Genomic DNA, 17,388 nt, shown 5'->3' with positions numbered 1-17,388 from the left:
TATTGTTGACGTGGCAAATCATGGGATATTAGATCTGTCATTGGGTTATTATCCATATGTTAAATTGAAATCTACCCTTATTCTTTTAAATTCAGATAATTAAGGAAAAAATGATGATGCTAACTATACGTGTAATTTTTTTGGAAAGTGTTATTTATACTTCAAAAAATATTATTCACACTCTACTTTAAATTTTTATTACATATATTGACAATATTATCCTTATTGTTTGGTAACTTTTCAAATCATTCTAAAATTTAAAAACATTCATAATATAAAATTTCTTGTATAATTAATAAACAAATAAATAAGCAATCAATTAATTTTAGAGAAAATTTTAAAACTAATTTTCAAAATAGAAAAAAATTTATATAGTAAGCCGGTTATAAATATAATCATCGTATTGACTGCATTTGGAGAATTTTTTTAAATTTTTTTTATATTATAACAATAATATTAAAATTTAAATGAATTTTTAAATATTGATATAGTTATAAAAAAATTTATACATTTTAATTAAATTTGTTTATATATATGACTCGATAATTTATTTACTTATAAAAGTACTAATATAATTTTTTAATAATAATATAGTATATTCAAAATGTAGAATATAATATTTATTTTTATTTTTTTATAAATATATCGTGAATTTGTAATATTAGTTTCAGTATAAATTATATAATATTGTGTAATCACTTGATTTGGAAAGTGGAAACCAAAAAATAAAATAATTAAAATATAATAATTAGAATAATTTATTTCTATGTAATAAAATTAAGTAAATATTTCAATAAATAAAGGCAACCGAATACTTATTTTTGAAAAAAAATAAAAATAAAAAAATATCTTTTGGGAACTTCAATCTATTTTTTGGTCAAATTTTCAAATATTTAATAAATTTAAATAAGATAATATATATTCTTGAAATTAATAATGGAGATAATCATGATATAACCGAATCAAATTATATAATTTAGATAATAGTTAATATTTAATTTGATTTAACCAAAATTTTATAATATTTTGTAAAATTCAAGATAAAACATAAATATATAAATATTTTTACACGTGAATTGTTAAAATTTTATTGTTCGATTATATCTAGAATAAAAATATGAATGATTTAAACATAATAATTTTTATAATGAATGCAAAATATATGTTTGAAGGTCAAACAAGATTTTATATGTATTTAGAAAGTCATAAACAAGAGTAATTTTGTTAACTAGTACAACACAAATAAAATCTGGAGTGTGATTAACACTTTTTGAAGTGTAAAGAACATTTTTTTTTTTAGAGGTGTATGTATAATTTATTTAATGATCATATTGTTGTGAACATTTCTGTTTTATTAACACTCAAGACAGAACTTTTAAGTTAAAAAAAATATGGCTACCTATAAACTTAAAGTTTTTAGAATCGGAAATTAATTTACATATTTTTTTTTGAAATAGAAAATTAATTTTCATTTTGGTTTCAATTTCAATTTCGTTGGTTCTTTCTGTTAAAGAGGGAAATCGTCATTGGGTGTAGACTTAACCACGGTTCCAAGAATCATGGAACAGATTTCTAGCGTTGCGGGTTCGATTCTCGTGTGAAGCATAATCCCTGCTGAAATATTATGGAGAGGTTGAGTCATATTGCTTTCACCTTCAGGTTCCTGCCGCTCGTGCACATCCCTCGATTTAACCTTCGCATGAGCCAATGAGCCTCTGACTCATGTGAAACGAAATCCCCTTCGGGATCAACTTTTTTTTTTTTTTTTTAATGGAACAGAGACCAGAATCGTGTCTCAAAAATGGATATGGAAACCGAAATCGGTTTAATCCATCCGAAGTAGAGTTGATATGGAAACGATTTAAACCGGAATTAGCATCGTTGGTAACCAAAGCCAGGAGCGTTTAAATAAGAAGCCGGAACCGGAATCATTTAGTAACCGGAACCAATAACATTAAATAATAAGACACGTGAATGTTTGGCATTTCAGCTATAAAGTAGACACTTTCATGGTATTATGCCTGTCAATAAAAACTAAGTTATCCACAACTAAAGACATTGCTATGTACCAAAATGCTGGAAAATATCGTGACGAGTCAAAATGTACGCCCAGACTCTTATCCCATGGCAAAAACTTACTGTTGGAGGCGAAACTGCTCACAGTCCTGGGCGCCATACCTCGTGAAGTTTGAAATGAGACCGTTTAACATCCTTCCAACCGCTTCCTTAAAACCAGGCGATCCTATGTCCTGAGTTGCAGTTCCACCTGGGACGCTTCCATTGACCAAGGAACCGACCAAAGCACCATTCATATATGCTCTGCATGCTGATAGAATAGCATGGGCATGGGAACGAAAATGGCCAGACACAAGATCCTCAAAATGCTACAAGGGCGAAAAGATTTGTCAGATAGCGAGTATGATGACAACATTATATGTCCAAAAAGAAAGAACAGAGTTGAAGATCATAGTTTGTACCTTTGGTGGCCTTCTAAGAGTGTAAATCATTGTCTTCAATGACAGAATGAATACATCCTCGTTATATGAATTGGATTTTCTCTCTCCTTCTTGGCCAACATACTGGGTGTCGTATCCAGGCTCGTTAAAGAAGGGCTTTGCGTTCAGAATAAGAGCCTGAATAGACACCAATACCTGCAACATGGTGGATGACTTCGGCTGCCACTTTTCGGTTGCTTTACCAGTCCAAGTGTTCAGCAGACTGAGGCACACTTTCCCACAATCATACAAGTTTGGGTTTAGCCGCAAGCCACCAGAATAATAGTAAACCATCTACAAAGCAACAAAATAACAGATGAACAAATAAATAAACAAACTATATTTGTTCCCAAAATAAAGATACTGAAAGACGTACTGGTGGTACATCAGGATACGAGGGAGGGAACAGAACATCAAAAACAAAAAGACCATCATGGTAGGGAGTGCCTTGTGGTCCTGTAATGACAGCCCTCAAAAGATCCATCCTTGATTCATAAACTCTTACAAATATTGTATCTGCAAAAAGGGAAGGGAAACAAGAATGAAGTCAATTAAACCATCAAAGATGCAAGAATTTAGATAATGATAGAGTAGAGAAAAATTTGACATAAGCACAAATAGCATGGAAATACTTTGAGAATATAACTACTCTCTCTTTAAAAAAAATATCCCTCAACCAACAGTAGCAGTTTATATTCAGTCTGTATTTATCTATGTTGCATAGATACGGGTACTGGTATCTGATCGGATACGATACGGCGATACGGGAAATTTTTAAAATATAGAACACGATACGGCTAGGATACGGCTAAGATTAAAAAATAAATAATAAATATATATATATAATATAAAGAATTAAAAATCCTAGAGATAGGGCAGCTGAGGTGGCGGCGTGCGGCGGAACAGTTCAGAAGTGGTGTTGGTGATGATCGATGATGAGAAGCAAACAAAATGAAAGAATGGGGAGCGAGCAGTAAGGAATAGAGAATGGAGAAGTAACGGACTGAGATAGGGCTTTTTAAGCCCAATTAAAATTAATATATTTATTAAGAAGTCTTAATAAATTTATTATTTTTCAATTGAACCCTCAAAACTTTAAATTATTTGTAATTTAGTCCAAACGTACCCAAAAACAAACCCGGGCCGTACCCACGCCGTACCCAAGCCGTACCCAGACCGTATCCAACCGGTCAAACTTAAAAATGGTCAACGACACGGGTTTGACCGTATCCGACCGTACCCCTGTCGTACCCGTACCCGATACTCCAATTTTTTTTTTCTGCGGTACCCATGCTACATAGGTATTTATTAATTTTAACAGTTTTTGGCCTTTCATTAACTCGTTCATAGAAACAAACCAGGAATTCATGCCTACTCAAATAATCTGGTTATGGTGATGGGAATAGCTTCTTGCATAAAAGAAATCAACTACTGTACTAGATGATGCAAGATGTAGACAAAAAGAAATCAACCTCTTAATCTTACACATGTAGAGCTAGAAACTTTAGAATACCTCTCCAAATCCTCCCAGGATCTCTTAGAGGGAAGTGATTAAGCCTCACCACTAAATAACAAGAACAAGAAACATTTTCTGATTTTAACTGTAGTATTGTTTTGAAAGGATAAAATCGCATAGACGGTATTTGGATAGAATGGTGAATAATTTCAGAGAAATGACATGCACATATTAGGAAATACACTAGTTAAATACCCCACCCCACAACACACTAAAGCAAAGTGTTAATATTCCGTGGAAATGAAATCAAGCTGTCAACATCAACATTCCAGGTACAATCGTTTTAAGAATTCTAGGATGGGATTGAAGATGAATATAGGATTCAGGATCGTAAGATCCTAGCAAATCCATGAATTAAGGCATAAAATGCAAAAGTTCAACTTTGTATGATTCGAGTTCACACTTCCATGCACTTACATGTATGAGTGGTTTAAGAAACTGAATGCATATACTAGTAGGACTAATAGTACCCAATCTCAAAACATTCTGATATTAGGAACCACAAGTATTAGTAGTCGTACCTGGTAAATCCTTCTCCAAAATTTTCCATTCCCCTTGGATTTTCTTACTCCATGCCTTGGATGGCTGACGAGATAAGAAAGACATTAAAGGCAGAATAAATATATTATGAGACATTAAAGAGTGTTGCATGCACAAATACAAACTGCAAAAAAAGTTACCTCCTGTTCTTGGCTGCGCGCATTGCCATAGTGATGGTCTGAATAATCATCAACAACATCAAATTGCTTGAAAGCTTCATACTTTATCAAAATATCAACCTCATTGACTTTTTTCTCTTTTCCATTAGAGCTAGATTCTGTACACAGTGATGAATTGCTTGAAACAGTGGCTTCACATTTGCCATTCAAAGGAACTGGAACAGATGCTGCCGCACAAACAGAAGAGCTGGCAGAACCAGATCGTGTAGGAGCATTGGAACTCAATGTGCTGTCCTTCAACCAAGTAACCGATGCCTCCACTCCAGGAGGTATATCCACGTTGTCGAATTGTGCCTGCATACTTGAGTAGTCATCATCATCATTGTCCTCATAAAAATAATTTTCGTCACTACCATATTCCGAAATGTCACAATCATCGATAAATGCATCATCTTCATCATCCAGATCACCCTCATTCTCATCCTCCAGATTTAATATATCCGACTCATTAAAAGTCTCTGAATTGGGAGATTCAGATACTGATGCATCTATGCTAGTAGAATTAACGACATTCTTCTCTACAAACACCTGGAAAGATTCAAATTGCGAAATTAAACCACGCAAAAGAGAAGCTTAATAATAAATCAACAAGCAGTTCAATTGTGTAGAAACCAAATCAAGTGCACAAGGAAAAAAAAATGAATCTAAGTAATCCAACATCGTGATAAAAATCCACACAAGCAGGGAAGCAGATATAGACGGCGAGCTCTCATTCACTATCAATATTAAAAGTCGTTTCCGATGATCAAATTAATGGCTTCGTAACCAGAGAATCTATGTCCTCTGCATACATTATTACAGTCAACTAATTCAGCAACGAAACTCCGCCTAAAACCATATGATTAGTCAGAAGATATAAAGACATTTGCCTCGGAGGAATCCAGTTTCAAGTCATCTTGCATCTTACTTAGGTACAACATCGGTGACGAGCGTAAATCAACCACCACAAAAGCCATCAACCATTCCAAAATAAGAGGGGTTTATGATCAAGTTTTTGTATCAGTATGTCCAAGTCCACATAAAAACAAATAAAACCGTCCTCAAAAGGATAACAAACAAAATTCCTGATAATATTTTTTTACTTAATTTCGTTCAAACTTCCGACTCCGTCCTGGCCTGGGAGGGGAGGCTAAAATGTAAATTTAAGGTTTCAGCCAACGTTTAACTTCCGATAAATATCTCCGATCGTAAATCCTAGCGCTGAAATTTATCACTCGAATTCAAAACATACTTTTGATCAAATAAATAACCTAAAAATCGAACAAGAAAAATCCTCTCCCTTCTTACCTCGTCGCTTTTAGAGTCCATGGGAATGGAGTCGTCGGACGGCAGAAGATCGGAATCAATCTCCATGAAATTCCCCCAATTCCGGAAACGAAAACCCGAGGTTTAAGAGAGTCGAGACTGTGCAATACAGCTTGGGGAAAGGCAATAACGTATGTATGTAAATTATTTCCACACACAGGCTGACTCTAGAGAGAGAAATTTCTGGTCAAGAGTGAAAGTGGGTCCCGCGCTCCGTATCATTTACTTTTCAGATCCAACGGCTGATACGAGTTCCGGCCTTTTCAGAAACTGGGTCTCCAACGTCGTTATATTTCTATATTATTACATTGTTTATTGATTTCTCGACCTTCAATCTCTTTTTGAAAAAAACAAATTGATCGAATACATGATAAATATATTTTTTTCAATAAAACATGATATAAATATTAAATAAGAGTATATTGGCACGAAATTTTTGTTGTTAAATTAATTTTTATGTAAACAATATAGAGATCATGTTATTAAAATACAAATTTTGAAAAAAAAAATCTTTTTTATAATAAGTTTTATAAGTAGATTTTATATGAGACAATCTTATGATTTTCGTGAAACGAATTCGATTCATATTTACAATAAAAGTAATATTTGTAACATAAAAAATATTATTTTTTTTATTAATCAAATCAAATTGAGATCGTTTAAAAAAATTGATCCCGTAAAATTATCTTACATAAATTTTTGTAAATTTTTTAGAGATTACAAGCGATATAAAATTTAAAAGTATAACTATAAGGAAATAAATAAATATTTTTATCACAACATGGTCGACTGGTCGTCGTAGATAAAATATAAATTTATTGAGTCAAGTTTGATATTTTACTAAACAAAAAATGAATATTATATATATATATATATATATATATATATATATATATATATATATATACTATTCTATACTCATTCTATCTTAATAATATAGAATGGTTTGTAGGGATGTGTATGAGTGGAATAGGATCGGAACCCATCTCGTAAAACCCCTTACCCAACTCCCGTCCCGAAAAAAATTGAGAAACTTTTTTTTCTCTCGATCTCGTACCCAAAATATTTTGGGACCCGACTATTCGGGATCCCGAACATTAGAGATCTCGTCGGATAGGGAGAGAAACTCCCGAATTTTTTTTTCATATTCAAAATTTCGTTCAAACAAATAAAAAAATGTGATTATGTTATTAAATATACTATATAGAAACTTATATTCATATATAAAAATAAATATTCAACTTAAAACATATAATATTAAAATATTATGGATAATGTTTCAAGGTTTTGCTAAGAAAAAAATGTATCGGATAATTATTAATAAAATGTTTGGATACAATTATTAAATAAATTTAGTTAAATAAATTATCAAATTAATCTCTTGAGTCTTGTTCTACATATTTGTTCTAATTAGATAATTATAAATATGAATTAATTAAATTATTAATTTATTTTAAAAAATACACAAAAATAAAATGTCATTTTGTGATTTTACAATTTGATCGTTCCAACAATAAAAATTATGCGAATTAAGTCCACAATTAAGTGTTATATGAGATGAAACCTAAGAATATTTAGCTTATTATATTAACAAAGTTATTAATAAAATATATTATTATATTATTTTGGGACGGGACGGGTCGGGAATCCCGTAGGGATAAGGTTTTATTCCCGACCCCTCTCCCGATATTAATCGGGATGGAAAAAATCCCGAAAGTTCGGGTCGGGAAAATTTAGGGTTGGAATTTTTTCGGGACGGGGATGAGATGGGATTCGGAAAAGATCGGGATTTCGAAAATTTTTACCACCTCTAGGGATGCTTGTCGGGCTTGATGATATCATCGGGTTCGGGTAGTTCAGTCGGGTAAACGACACGACGGATTGCCAATTTGACTACCCGAATCCGATCCAAAAATATCCGGTACCAGAAAATTAAAACCATTTTTGCACAAATACAATTTACAACCAAATCCATTTATTAAAAACAACCAAAATGATGTCAAAACCGAATTGATACATTCACTTCTTCGCGAGAGGCCCAGACTCGAGTTGTATCGGAGTCCAGCCGTGGCCCGTGGAAAGGGAAGGCGATAAAGTGAAATTTAAACTCTAGCGGCTATGGAGATTGGAGATGAGAAATTTGATTGTCGGGCAAGTAGGAATGAAATAGATGAACTTATATTAGTTATTTGGTTTATTGTGTAGGCCATATCATTTTAAAAAATAAAAATAAAAAATATGTTGGATATAAGAAAATACCCGACACCAACCCAACATTCACTATATCGGATTCCAGTTCCCCCGAACCAAACTTTTAAAAACTATCCGACCCGATCGGATCGATTCGGGTATCTCGTTACCCGAAAATAAACGTCCAACCCTAGTATAGTAGTATAGAGTTCCCAAAGATGTATTTGATTGGTGTAATAGACAAACTCTTAACAAATAATTAGGAGTTCGATTTCCATATCAATACCTTATGAGACGAGACTGTCACACAGAGTTTGCTCAGTGCGCTTTATCTGACTAGCGTAATTTGCAAGTAATTAATTCCATCACTACAAAGGTTCATCCAGACTTCCAGTATCCATCGAAGGATAAAAATCACAGTTCCCCACGTCATAAAAAAATACAAAATACTATAAAAAATTATGAAAAATTTTAATTTCCATTAATCAAAGATATCTTTGAGTTTGCTACGATTTGATTTGAAAATATAGAACTAAAATATATAATAATAATAATTTTAAAGTGTGAGATGTAAATTCATTCTTTGTGTACCTCTACAATCATTTTAATTCAAATATAAATATCTTTACAATTGGTTTGGAAAAGTCCTGTTGTTTTCGTATCTTGCACGTCATGTGTGCATATATATAATTTTTTTTATGTTAATTGATTTTCATGTTATTTTTAGAATTCACATGATTGATTGGATATTCAAAAATTTAAAAGTGATAACTATCTAATTTAAAAAAATTTAAAATACAAAAAGATAGCAAAATGTCATTTTGATAAATAAGATAAAATCTAATAACTAAAAAAAGATGAGACCAAATAAAAATAATAATTTGTCTAATAATTTTGATTTTGTTTGAGAATTAAATTAGAATATAATTGTAATTCATCTCAAACTTTATCAATTAATTAAAATGTAGTTAATTAAAGACTCTTTACTATAATAATATAGTAAAATTTAAAAAGTGACTTAATTAATTTTTTTTTTATAAGTGACTTAATTAACATTAAGAAACACTTGTTCCATAAATACACACAATTATTTCAGTGTAGAAGAATTATTCGATTGTGACGAGATCCGCCACAATACAATTTATTAATCATATATATATATAAAATATTCCAAATATAACATAGAATTTACCATTTGTCGTGTGATCTCTAAACTAAAATACAATTACAACACTTAACATAGTTTTTTGGGGTAATAAATTAACTGTGAAATCATCGACGACTGCAAGGGATGGGAATCGAATAATCGATGGTTCGAGGGTTAAACGAAATGACCAAAATATCTTTTGACTCTTTTTCTTTTCTTTCTTTTTTTAAAAAGAAGAAAGAATAGAAGAAGGAAGGTAATAAAGGAAAGAGTGGACAAGTCTCTCTCCCCCAGTATCTTTTCTACAGTCGTAAAATTGAAGCCTACCCATTAAAGCAAAGCAAAGCAAAGCAAAGGGGAAAAAACTTCGACTTAGATCTATGGCAGAAAACTCCATGAGAGAAAATCCCTCCACAGCACCAACTGTCCAGGACAATCCCGATTCGCCAATCCTTCTGAGGTTCGTCGGCAAAAGAAGAACATGGGTTTGCCTATTTGTCTCTGTTTACTCCGTTTTACTTTACCTTTCTTGGAACCTCTTGACGTCGGTTCTCAATTGGTACGAATCCGAATCACCGGATGCTGCTGCTGCTTCTTCCACTGGGTTGTCGGCTCTTTACGCGTCGCTTCTGTTGGGGATGGCTTTCGGGGTTCTTTCGATGGTGGCGGCGCTGGCCGTGGCCGTCCCGGCGACGCTGGTGACTTGGATATCTGTGCTCGTGCTCTTGGCTTTCTGCGGGAAGCCCAGGAGGACCTTGGTGGTGGAGGGTAAGAAATTGACGGCTGAGATTGCTGGGTTGGTTCTTAGAGTGCTGATCAAGGAAGGGAACATCGTGGCTGCTGTTTGTGCTGTTCTTGGCTACTTTGCCCTTGTTAGGAATAACAAAGAAAACCAATTTGATTGAAGAACAATATATTATGTATTTTGTTCTTCATATATATATTTTGGTGACACTCAAATTAAACCTCCTATTTTCTCCACTTCACAAGAATGTATATCAGGATTCACACTTATATTACTTTTTGGGGGCATTGGCTTTGTTCTTTTTTTCAGCACTTGTTTTGCAAAGAATTACGAGATCTTGTAAATTGTGAGGTCTTTGTGGATTACTGCAACTCTAAAAATTAATGTACTTCGATAGTTACTGTAAAATATTTCTTGTATTTCGTTTCCTCTGTGATCTTTCGGGCATGAATGTGGATGAGCCGAAAAAGTTCTCTGTTCTCTAGTTCATAGGAAGAAGCACTCCGGTGATTCAAAGTGGCTAGCTAGGTGGATTCTTGATGATTCTTCTTAAAGTATATATATAATAATGATATATATTGGGATGGTGGCAGCCAAGCGTCGTGTAATAAATCAACTTCTAATCGAATATGAATATAATATAAATTACTGAAGATGAGATTATAAAGTTCGAGGTTTTGATTGAATTATCAATTCGCTTCAAAAGGTAAACAAATGTTGCTCGTTGGTTTTCTACTAAATCAGAATTCAATACTTGGACCGACCTACCAACTATTTGGTTAATTTCTCATAATTTAGACCTGTATGTGTTTCCAAAACTTCACCAATATCTGTTTGGTTTCATCGTGGGAAACACTTTGTTATTCTCTTTTAGTTGTCTTAGCTTCCAATATCAAAACATATCTTCGACAGCTAACTTTGTATAAATCTCACAACATGAAATAATCATTAATTTTACAAATTTCGATGTTTAATTTTATCAGTTTTCAAGAGGATTCTATTATCTTAATTACTGTGCATATATCAAACATCCTATAGGTAGTTGATTAATTGTACAATCAAACTGTGTTCTCACCAATTACGATATCATTATTACATCTTATAATTTAACTACTTCTATAAAATTCTTTGTGCAAACACAGAAATGAATTGAAATCAATATGTACCTCAGTGATTCACAAATGCATGAATATGATCATCATTTCCTGGTAGATTAAGTAATACCAGAATGATGCCAATGTTTGTATATTTGTGCTAGCTAACCAGTACTCCACACTCTCCACTCTCCACACATTTGATGCCAATGCAAGATATATATGTTTCAAGAATTAATGGACAAGTTAAAAGTTTCGATTATATCTGCAATTACCTAGCTCGATCATGATCTTTCAAGACCTTTATTCGACGTGGTGAGAATTCATGAATTGGTATATATTTAATTATTCTTGCTTGATCATAAAGTAGTCCAATTAACTTGATAATATATGAAAGAATAGATTACATGCATGCTACAACAAACTTATCATGTTTTGTGATTACATATATGCTAGTGAAAGAGAATGATGATCTCTCAAAAAGTTACATGCATCATCATGTATACAGAGAGCTTAATTTGTTTTTGTATTTATTCATGCAGAAGGCTTCACTCATGCACTAAGGACCCTAAATAAATCCTGCTGCTTGCCAGAATGGTACTTGTTGGTTACCCAAATCCCAAAAACTGGATGGATCTATGCCATACGTCTCCCACACGTTTAGTGGGACTTCGCGGCTACTACTCTCGCAGATCGATCCGGCCTCCGACCTTCCTGTAGATGTTTCCCCTCCATAGCTCGATTTCGGCTTCTCCACCTGCATTTACAGCGAGTCAGGTACCTGAAAACATGCATAAAATAGAGATTTGAACGAAAAAAACGTGTAAAATGGCCGGGGTTTGACTATATGATATATGACACCTTGTCGTGGAGAACATGAATGATTGAGCTCCCATGCACAAGAAAGTTAGCATTTGCTATCTCCAGTACTCCATCTTGATGAAGCAAGTCACGGATAATGGCAAGAAACATGGAGTAATCCGCCAGCCCGTTCGCTAGAATCACCTCCATATTCTGCCCCATATCTTGAACTTGAACAAGAGGAGTCGATGTAATTATTGGTTGATGATCATCACTAGTGAAGCTTGATTCAGGTGTTCTCATAAAGTTTGCTCGCGATAGGGATTCCTTCTTTTGCCTCAAATTCTGAAGCTTCAACTTCTTTTCTTCTATATATTTCGCAGCTTCGTCTATCTGATCCGGCAGTGCCAACGCTTCCTGCAATATTCATTCAATCACATTCATTAAATTAAACATGCACCATATCACACAGTAGAGGGATTAATCCACATGAAAATCACCAAGAAATTAAACTCGACGAAAAATCGCAAATGAGCTAGCTAGGTAGGGGGAAATACCCTGGAAGCATGACTGCTGGGAACAAGAGAAAAGAGCTCGGAGTAAAGGATCTTGATTCGATTTCTCCTGTTCTTCTCTATAACTTTCCTTTCGATTTTCGGAGCAACGCCATGGATGGAAGAACATGAACTAAGCTTAGTCTTTCCCATTGCTATGATCATACCCCAAAAAAAGGTATATGTTATAATAATAATTATAACAATTGGTGAAAATATTTGTGAGTATAGGGGGGCATATATATAATCATGTTTGTTAAAGTTGAGAAAAACATCAATATTTTGGTTGAAAATTCGCAACAGGGAATTTTGTGACGTTCATAAATGACATCTTTTTTGTCGTCAGCCCACGAGTTGGAGATTGCATCAGATTTCCCATTTGTGAGAACATATATTTTGTTCATTTATTTATATATTTATTATTATAATAGAGGCTTTTTAATTAATTAATTTTCAAATTGGTAAATTTTAATATAAAATTACGAGTATATATATCCTAATTTAATTCACAAAAAAACAAAAATTATCAGATAAATTAGTCATTTTATATGACATTATCTTTTCTTAATTAGTCGTTATATTTTTATTATTTATCAATTTGATGTATTTATTGCGTTTTAGTGTCTATTTATTTATGAAAATATTATATATTTTTTATTTTTTAATTTTACAATTTATTTTTTCTTTTTACGTTTTTTTACGTTTTTTTAATAAAAAAACACGAATTTTACATACAATGTGTGCACGAAAGCACCTCGAAAAGATTATCTAATTCTTTTCTTTTTTGAACTTTTATTATATTTTAATTGGTTGAATTAATCATGATTTCAGATAAGGATGATGTCCATGCTTTACACTTTAATTAAGGTGGGTCATGAGTTAGGTGTGTTTTTTTTAAATGAAATTTATGGTTAATCATATAATTTCTTTAATTAATAGTAGTATCCAATTTTATTTTATTTTTTTAAAGCTATAGGAGCCGAAAAGGTTTCGGCTATATGGTATATCTACGCACTTGACACACATAGGTCTGTCAAGAACTAGTAAACAAGGTAATGTGTGATTCAGAAACTAAATTGTTTTAAGAATACATATATTTCCAATTTAAAAACTTGAAATTCTAAATATAAATTATTCAATTTTATGATTATTAAGCTTCTTGCCTGGTTATAAAAATGTGAACATAAATTTTTTTGTTTATTTGTTTGTTTTTAAGTCATGTGAACATAAATTTGTTGCATATTCAAAACAACCCTAGTGTACTTGTTTAGAATATGTGCAATAGTATGAAAAGGAAGTATTGTAAATCAACTTGTCTTTTTCTTTTAGATTTAAATGTTAGATACGACTGTTCGAATCTTTTGGTCTAGTAATAAGATCAAGATCCCAAAATTAAGTACATTACAAAGACTAAAAAATATTCCAATTTGAAAGTATGGTTCAAAATATTAAAGAATGCAACATAATGAAGGTGAATGGAAATGATCATTTTTCTCCAAACCTTCAAAAATTTAAAGCAACCAATTTACATGAATTGAATTGAAGTAAATGGTGGTCCAACGTTGTGGAATCACTGTGCAAATTTCGGCTCCACGACCAAATCAAGTCGATATCAAGACTTCATATCGATTTCTTATGTTTGAATTAATGATATCAGCACCCATTAAAACCCAAGTCAAGCGAACAAAATTAGAAACATTGATTAATAAAAAAAAATGAAAAAAAATTAGAAACATTGACCGCCAATTATCTATCGACACGTGTACCATGTCCAATACTTACCCGAAATTTCCCCCCGGCAACAAACCAAAGGGAGCATTGCAAGAATTGTACGCTTTTGGCAATTTATGCTTTGATGAATGATGAGTAGGCAGTAGGCACCAACAGTACTGGACGGTGCAAGAACTTTTCGAATTAATAATATATAAATCCCCACAAAGTGTAACTATTATTATTATTATTAATGCTCGACTTTTGAAAGACTTACACGGTTAAGATTAACGACGAACGACCCAAATCTAGACTTCCTTTCCCCCTAGCTATTCATATCATATTTCCTCTCCATAATCATTTTGCCACGAAACTGGCCTCACAGTGTGGATGAAAATTCCTTTCCTTTTTTTGATACTGCTGTGGGTATGGATGATTCTATATTACAACGAGAGAAAAATCCTCGATTTAAATTTTGTACGAGATGTCTGCCAATTTTTTTTTTCTTCCGAGCGAGATGTTCAAACATCTCGTACAAACATATGTATCCAGAATGTTTTTGTGACGTTCCGTATTTTTATACATTTTTAAGAATGTAAATACGGAAAAGTGTGGGGGAATTTTAATTTTATTTTATTTTTATTTTTTTCAAAAGTGCAAAGAATGCATCGCACTAACTCGATCAACCTTTAAAATGGAATTTAAAATTTAAAACGATAACAATAAAACTCATGTCTCTAACATGCACTAAATATTTGAAACGAGGATGAAACCCTATAGTCAAGACGAACTAAAATACGGCACGTCAAAACCTACTACTAAATTCTTAAAAGGATGTGGGAAATGTGAGTTAAAATAAACAAACTACTTACATAAAATACATTTGAAAATAATCGAGAAATCCTCATAACAAAATCAAACTGAAATGAATATTTGAAAGACTAAACATTTGAAATCCTCAAAACTCAACATTTAAAATACTAACAATGAAAATACTAAAATCTGAATCTTTAAAGACTTATCATAAAATAATTTAACAACATAATCAAAATAAACATAGGAAAATCTCTTTTCCTTAAAAACATCAGGGCTTCGAAACTGTCGTGTCATGCAACGTCATCGCCTCTTGTACTCTTCAGCCAATCTACCAATGCCTTTAATTCAAAGCTGCTAATCCAACTGCACCATTCAAATATAGTGAGTCTAAAGACTCAACAAGATTAAAACATGCATAACGATAACATAATATCTTCAAAATACCTTATACTTAAAAATGACTTTAACTTACATAAAAATGATACCTTAAACTTGAAAACTTAAACTTAAAAATCATGATACTTTAAACTTAAAAACATTGAACATGATCTTCAAAACACTATGAAATGCAAGGAACTTAAATATAGACATCTTCATACTTAACTTAAAAAGAACTTGAAAATAATCTTCATGCATTATTACATAACATTACTACTCTGTTCCTTGATGAAATATATGCAATTAAAATCATATAAAAATCATGATACTTGAAATGACATCTTAAATAACATAAAAACTTATCATTTTGGGGTGATGAAGTATGTGTATTGTGATAACCGTCATAATGAGCTATTTATAGTTTTCTGTTGTACAACAAGCATATGACATTACGCCCGTAAACTTTCATTCTTTGGATAGCCGCTCCAGAGCTCATCCCGAAGTGCATACCCCGTATAACCATCCCATGAGCCATGTTTGGATAGCCGCTTGGAAGATCATCCTGAAGTGCATACCCCGTATAATCACCACCAGACACATAAATCATCAAAATATTTTTTCCATGTAACATAGTATTCATCTTATCATTTCATTCATTACGAAGCATCATTGAAACATAGTAATTTCCGTCTTAACTTTCATTTCATGAACATAAATCTTATTCGATAACTTCATGCATATCGTAGATCATAAGAATCATACTTTCATGTTGAACATAGGTTTCATGAATGAAACTTAGACATGTACATGCATAACATAATGTAAGCGGTCCACGTAAGTCGTCTTTTCGTTCTTGACCTTAAAACTTAAAATTTTTGCATATGAACTCTTAGACATATTTTAGAAGCCTTAAAAGATCATAAACATGAATTTAAGACCCTAAAATAACATTGAAAAATGTTAAAATTCGAAGCTTAGGCGCGGGCACGCCACCTCCTTGGCGCGGGCGCGCATGCCCTGCGCAAAGACAGCACTGACTCCCTACAATTACAGCGCGTTGACGCTGTTTTTTCGACTTCTTACACTCCGAATTTGGAAACGTGGTAAAAATAAAAGTTGTATATCTTTGTCTTGCCTTTACAATGCCGCTAATTGCACCCAATTTGAATTTTTCAGTAAAACGTTGTGCTTATTCTCCAAAGATAGGTCAGTGTAGATATTTCAAAACAATCGACAGAATTCGGGGTGATTTTGGCCAAACTTCCAAACGGATTTGGACGGAACTTTAAGCATAAAAGCTGTATATATATGTGGTAGCTTTCAAATACAATTAACCTCATATCATTTGGATTAGTACACTAGTCGTAATCCTCAAAATTATAACGACTGTTGCTAATCCGAAACAATCCAGCACATGAAATATTTCAAAACTTTATCATGAAAACTAACTCAACACTTCAAACTATGATATTTTCTACTACTCTTGCTATATAATTTGAATAAAACATCCTTGAAACCTCAAGAACACATCAAAATTTAAAAGAAACATGAATCTCTTGAATCAAACTCAAGAACTTGACAAGCATGACTTGCGCTTCACGATTTCATACTATCACATAACATGCTCTTTAAACCCTTAAAATCATGAGAATACAAACATCAACATGCATATTCATACCAAAACATTTATACTCTTTAATGGGTTTTAAAACAGTAAAAACTTGCACTTGCCTTTGTTCTTCGAGGAATGAAATCAATTTGGACTTGTAGAGATCTAGCCTTATTCAAACGGAATCGAGACATGCTAAAAAGGAGCCGAAGAAAGATGAACTCTAGAAAATTGTTAAGTTGTTCCTAAGCTCAAAATAACACCTTTACATGGTGAGGAGACACCAAAAACAGAAGATAAAATCTAAGA

The 17,388-nt window shown here is 32.5% G+C and overlaps 3 protein-coding genes across 3 annotated transcripts; 1 reads left to right on the top strand and 2 right to left on the bottom strand.

Moving 5' to 3' along the window:
• Positions 1-1,928: 1,928 nt before the first annotated feature.
• On the bottom strand, positions 1,929-6,152 carry LOC140891798 (putative ubiquitin-conjugating enzyme E2 38). The gene is made up of 6 exons (XM_073300447.1): positions 6,018-6,152; positions 4,692-5,258; positions 4,533-4,596; positions 2,872-3,011; positions 2,478-2,789; positions 1,929-2,384 (listed from the first exon to the last, which is right to left on the bottom strand). The coding sequence occupies exons 1-6, from the start codon at positions 6,081-6,083 to the stop codon at positions 2,136-2,138; spliced, it is 1,398 nt and encodes a 465-aa protein (XP_073156548.1). The 5' UTR covers positions 6,084-6,152; the 3' UTR covers positions 1,929-2,135.
• Positions 6,153-9,621: 3,469 nt separating this feature from the next.
• Positions 9,622-10,627, top strand: LOC140892507 (uncharacterized). Its single transcript, XM_073301430.1, has one exon. The coding sequence runs from the start codon at positions 9,753-9,755 to the stop codon at positions 10,275-10,277; it is 525 nt and encodes a 174-aa protein (XP_073157531.1). The 5' UTR covers positions 9,622-9,752; the 3' UTR covers positions 10,278-10,627.
• A 951-nt stretch (positions 10,628-11,578) lies between these two features.
• LOC140892939 (transcription factor bHLH162-like) lies at positions 11,579-12,756 on the bottom strand. Its single transcript, XM_073302003.1, has 3 exons — positions 12,570-12,756; positions 12,073-12,429; positions 11,579-11,968 (listed from the first exon to the last, which is right to left on the bottom strand). Exons 1-3 carry the CDS (start codon positions 12,729-12,731, stop codon positions 11,780-11,782), a joined length of 708 nt encoding a protein of 235 aa, XP_073158104.1. The 5' UTR covers positions 12,732-12,756; the 3' UTR covers positions 11,579-11,779.
• Positions 12,757-17,388: the final 4,632 nt, after the last annotated feature.

This window comes from Henckelia pumila, chromosome 3 (assembly GCF_033568475.1).
Source record: "Henckelia pumila isolate YLH828 chromosome 3, ASM3356847v2, whole genome shotgun sequence".
Lineage (NCBI taxonomy): Eukaryota > Viridiplantae > Streptophyta > Magnoliopsida > Lamiales > Gesneriaceae > Henckelia > Henckelia pumila.
Note: the sequence above shows the minus strand (reverse complement) of the source record. Positions and strands in the feature narration are given on the sequence as shown.

Bases quoted from the DNA above. Each gene is read 5' to 3' on its own strand.
- LOC140891798 (XM_073300447.1), bottom strand. From the start codon at position 6,083: ATGGAGATTGATTCCGATCTTCTGCCGTCCGACGACTCCATTCCCATG. The intron at 4,597-4,691 runs GTAACTTTTTTT...TTATCTCGTCAG, and splicing joins CGCGCAGCCAAGAACAGGAG to CCATCCAAGGCATGGAGTAA. The intron at 2,790-2,871 runs GTACGTCTTTCA...GTTGCTTTGTAG, and splicing joins CGTATCCTGATGTACCACCA to ATGGTTTACTATTATTCTGG.
- LOC140892507 (XM_073301430.1), top strand. From the start codon at position 9,753: ATGGCAGAAAACTCCATGAGAGAAAATCCCTCCACAGCACCAACTGTC.
- LOC140892939 (XM_073302003.1), bottom strand. From the start codon at position 12,731: ATGATCATAGCAATGGGAAAGACTAAGCTTAGTTCATGTTCTTCCATC. The intron at 12,430-12,569 runs GTATTTCCCCCT...TGAATATTGCAG, and splicing joins CCAGCAGTCATGCTTCCAGG to GAAGCGTTGGCACTGCCGGA. The intron at 11,969-12,072 runs GTGTCATATATC...CTGTAAATGCAG, and splicing joins TTCATGTTCTCCACGACAAG to GTGGAGAAGCCGAAATCGAG.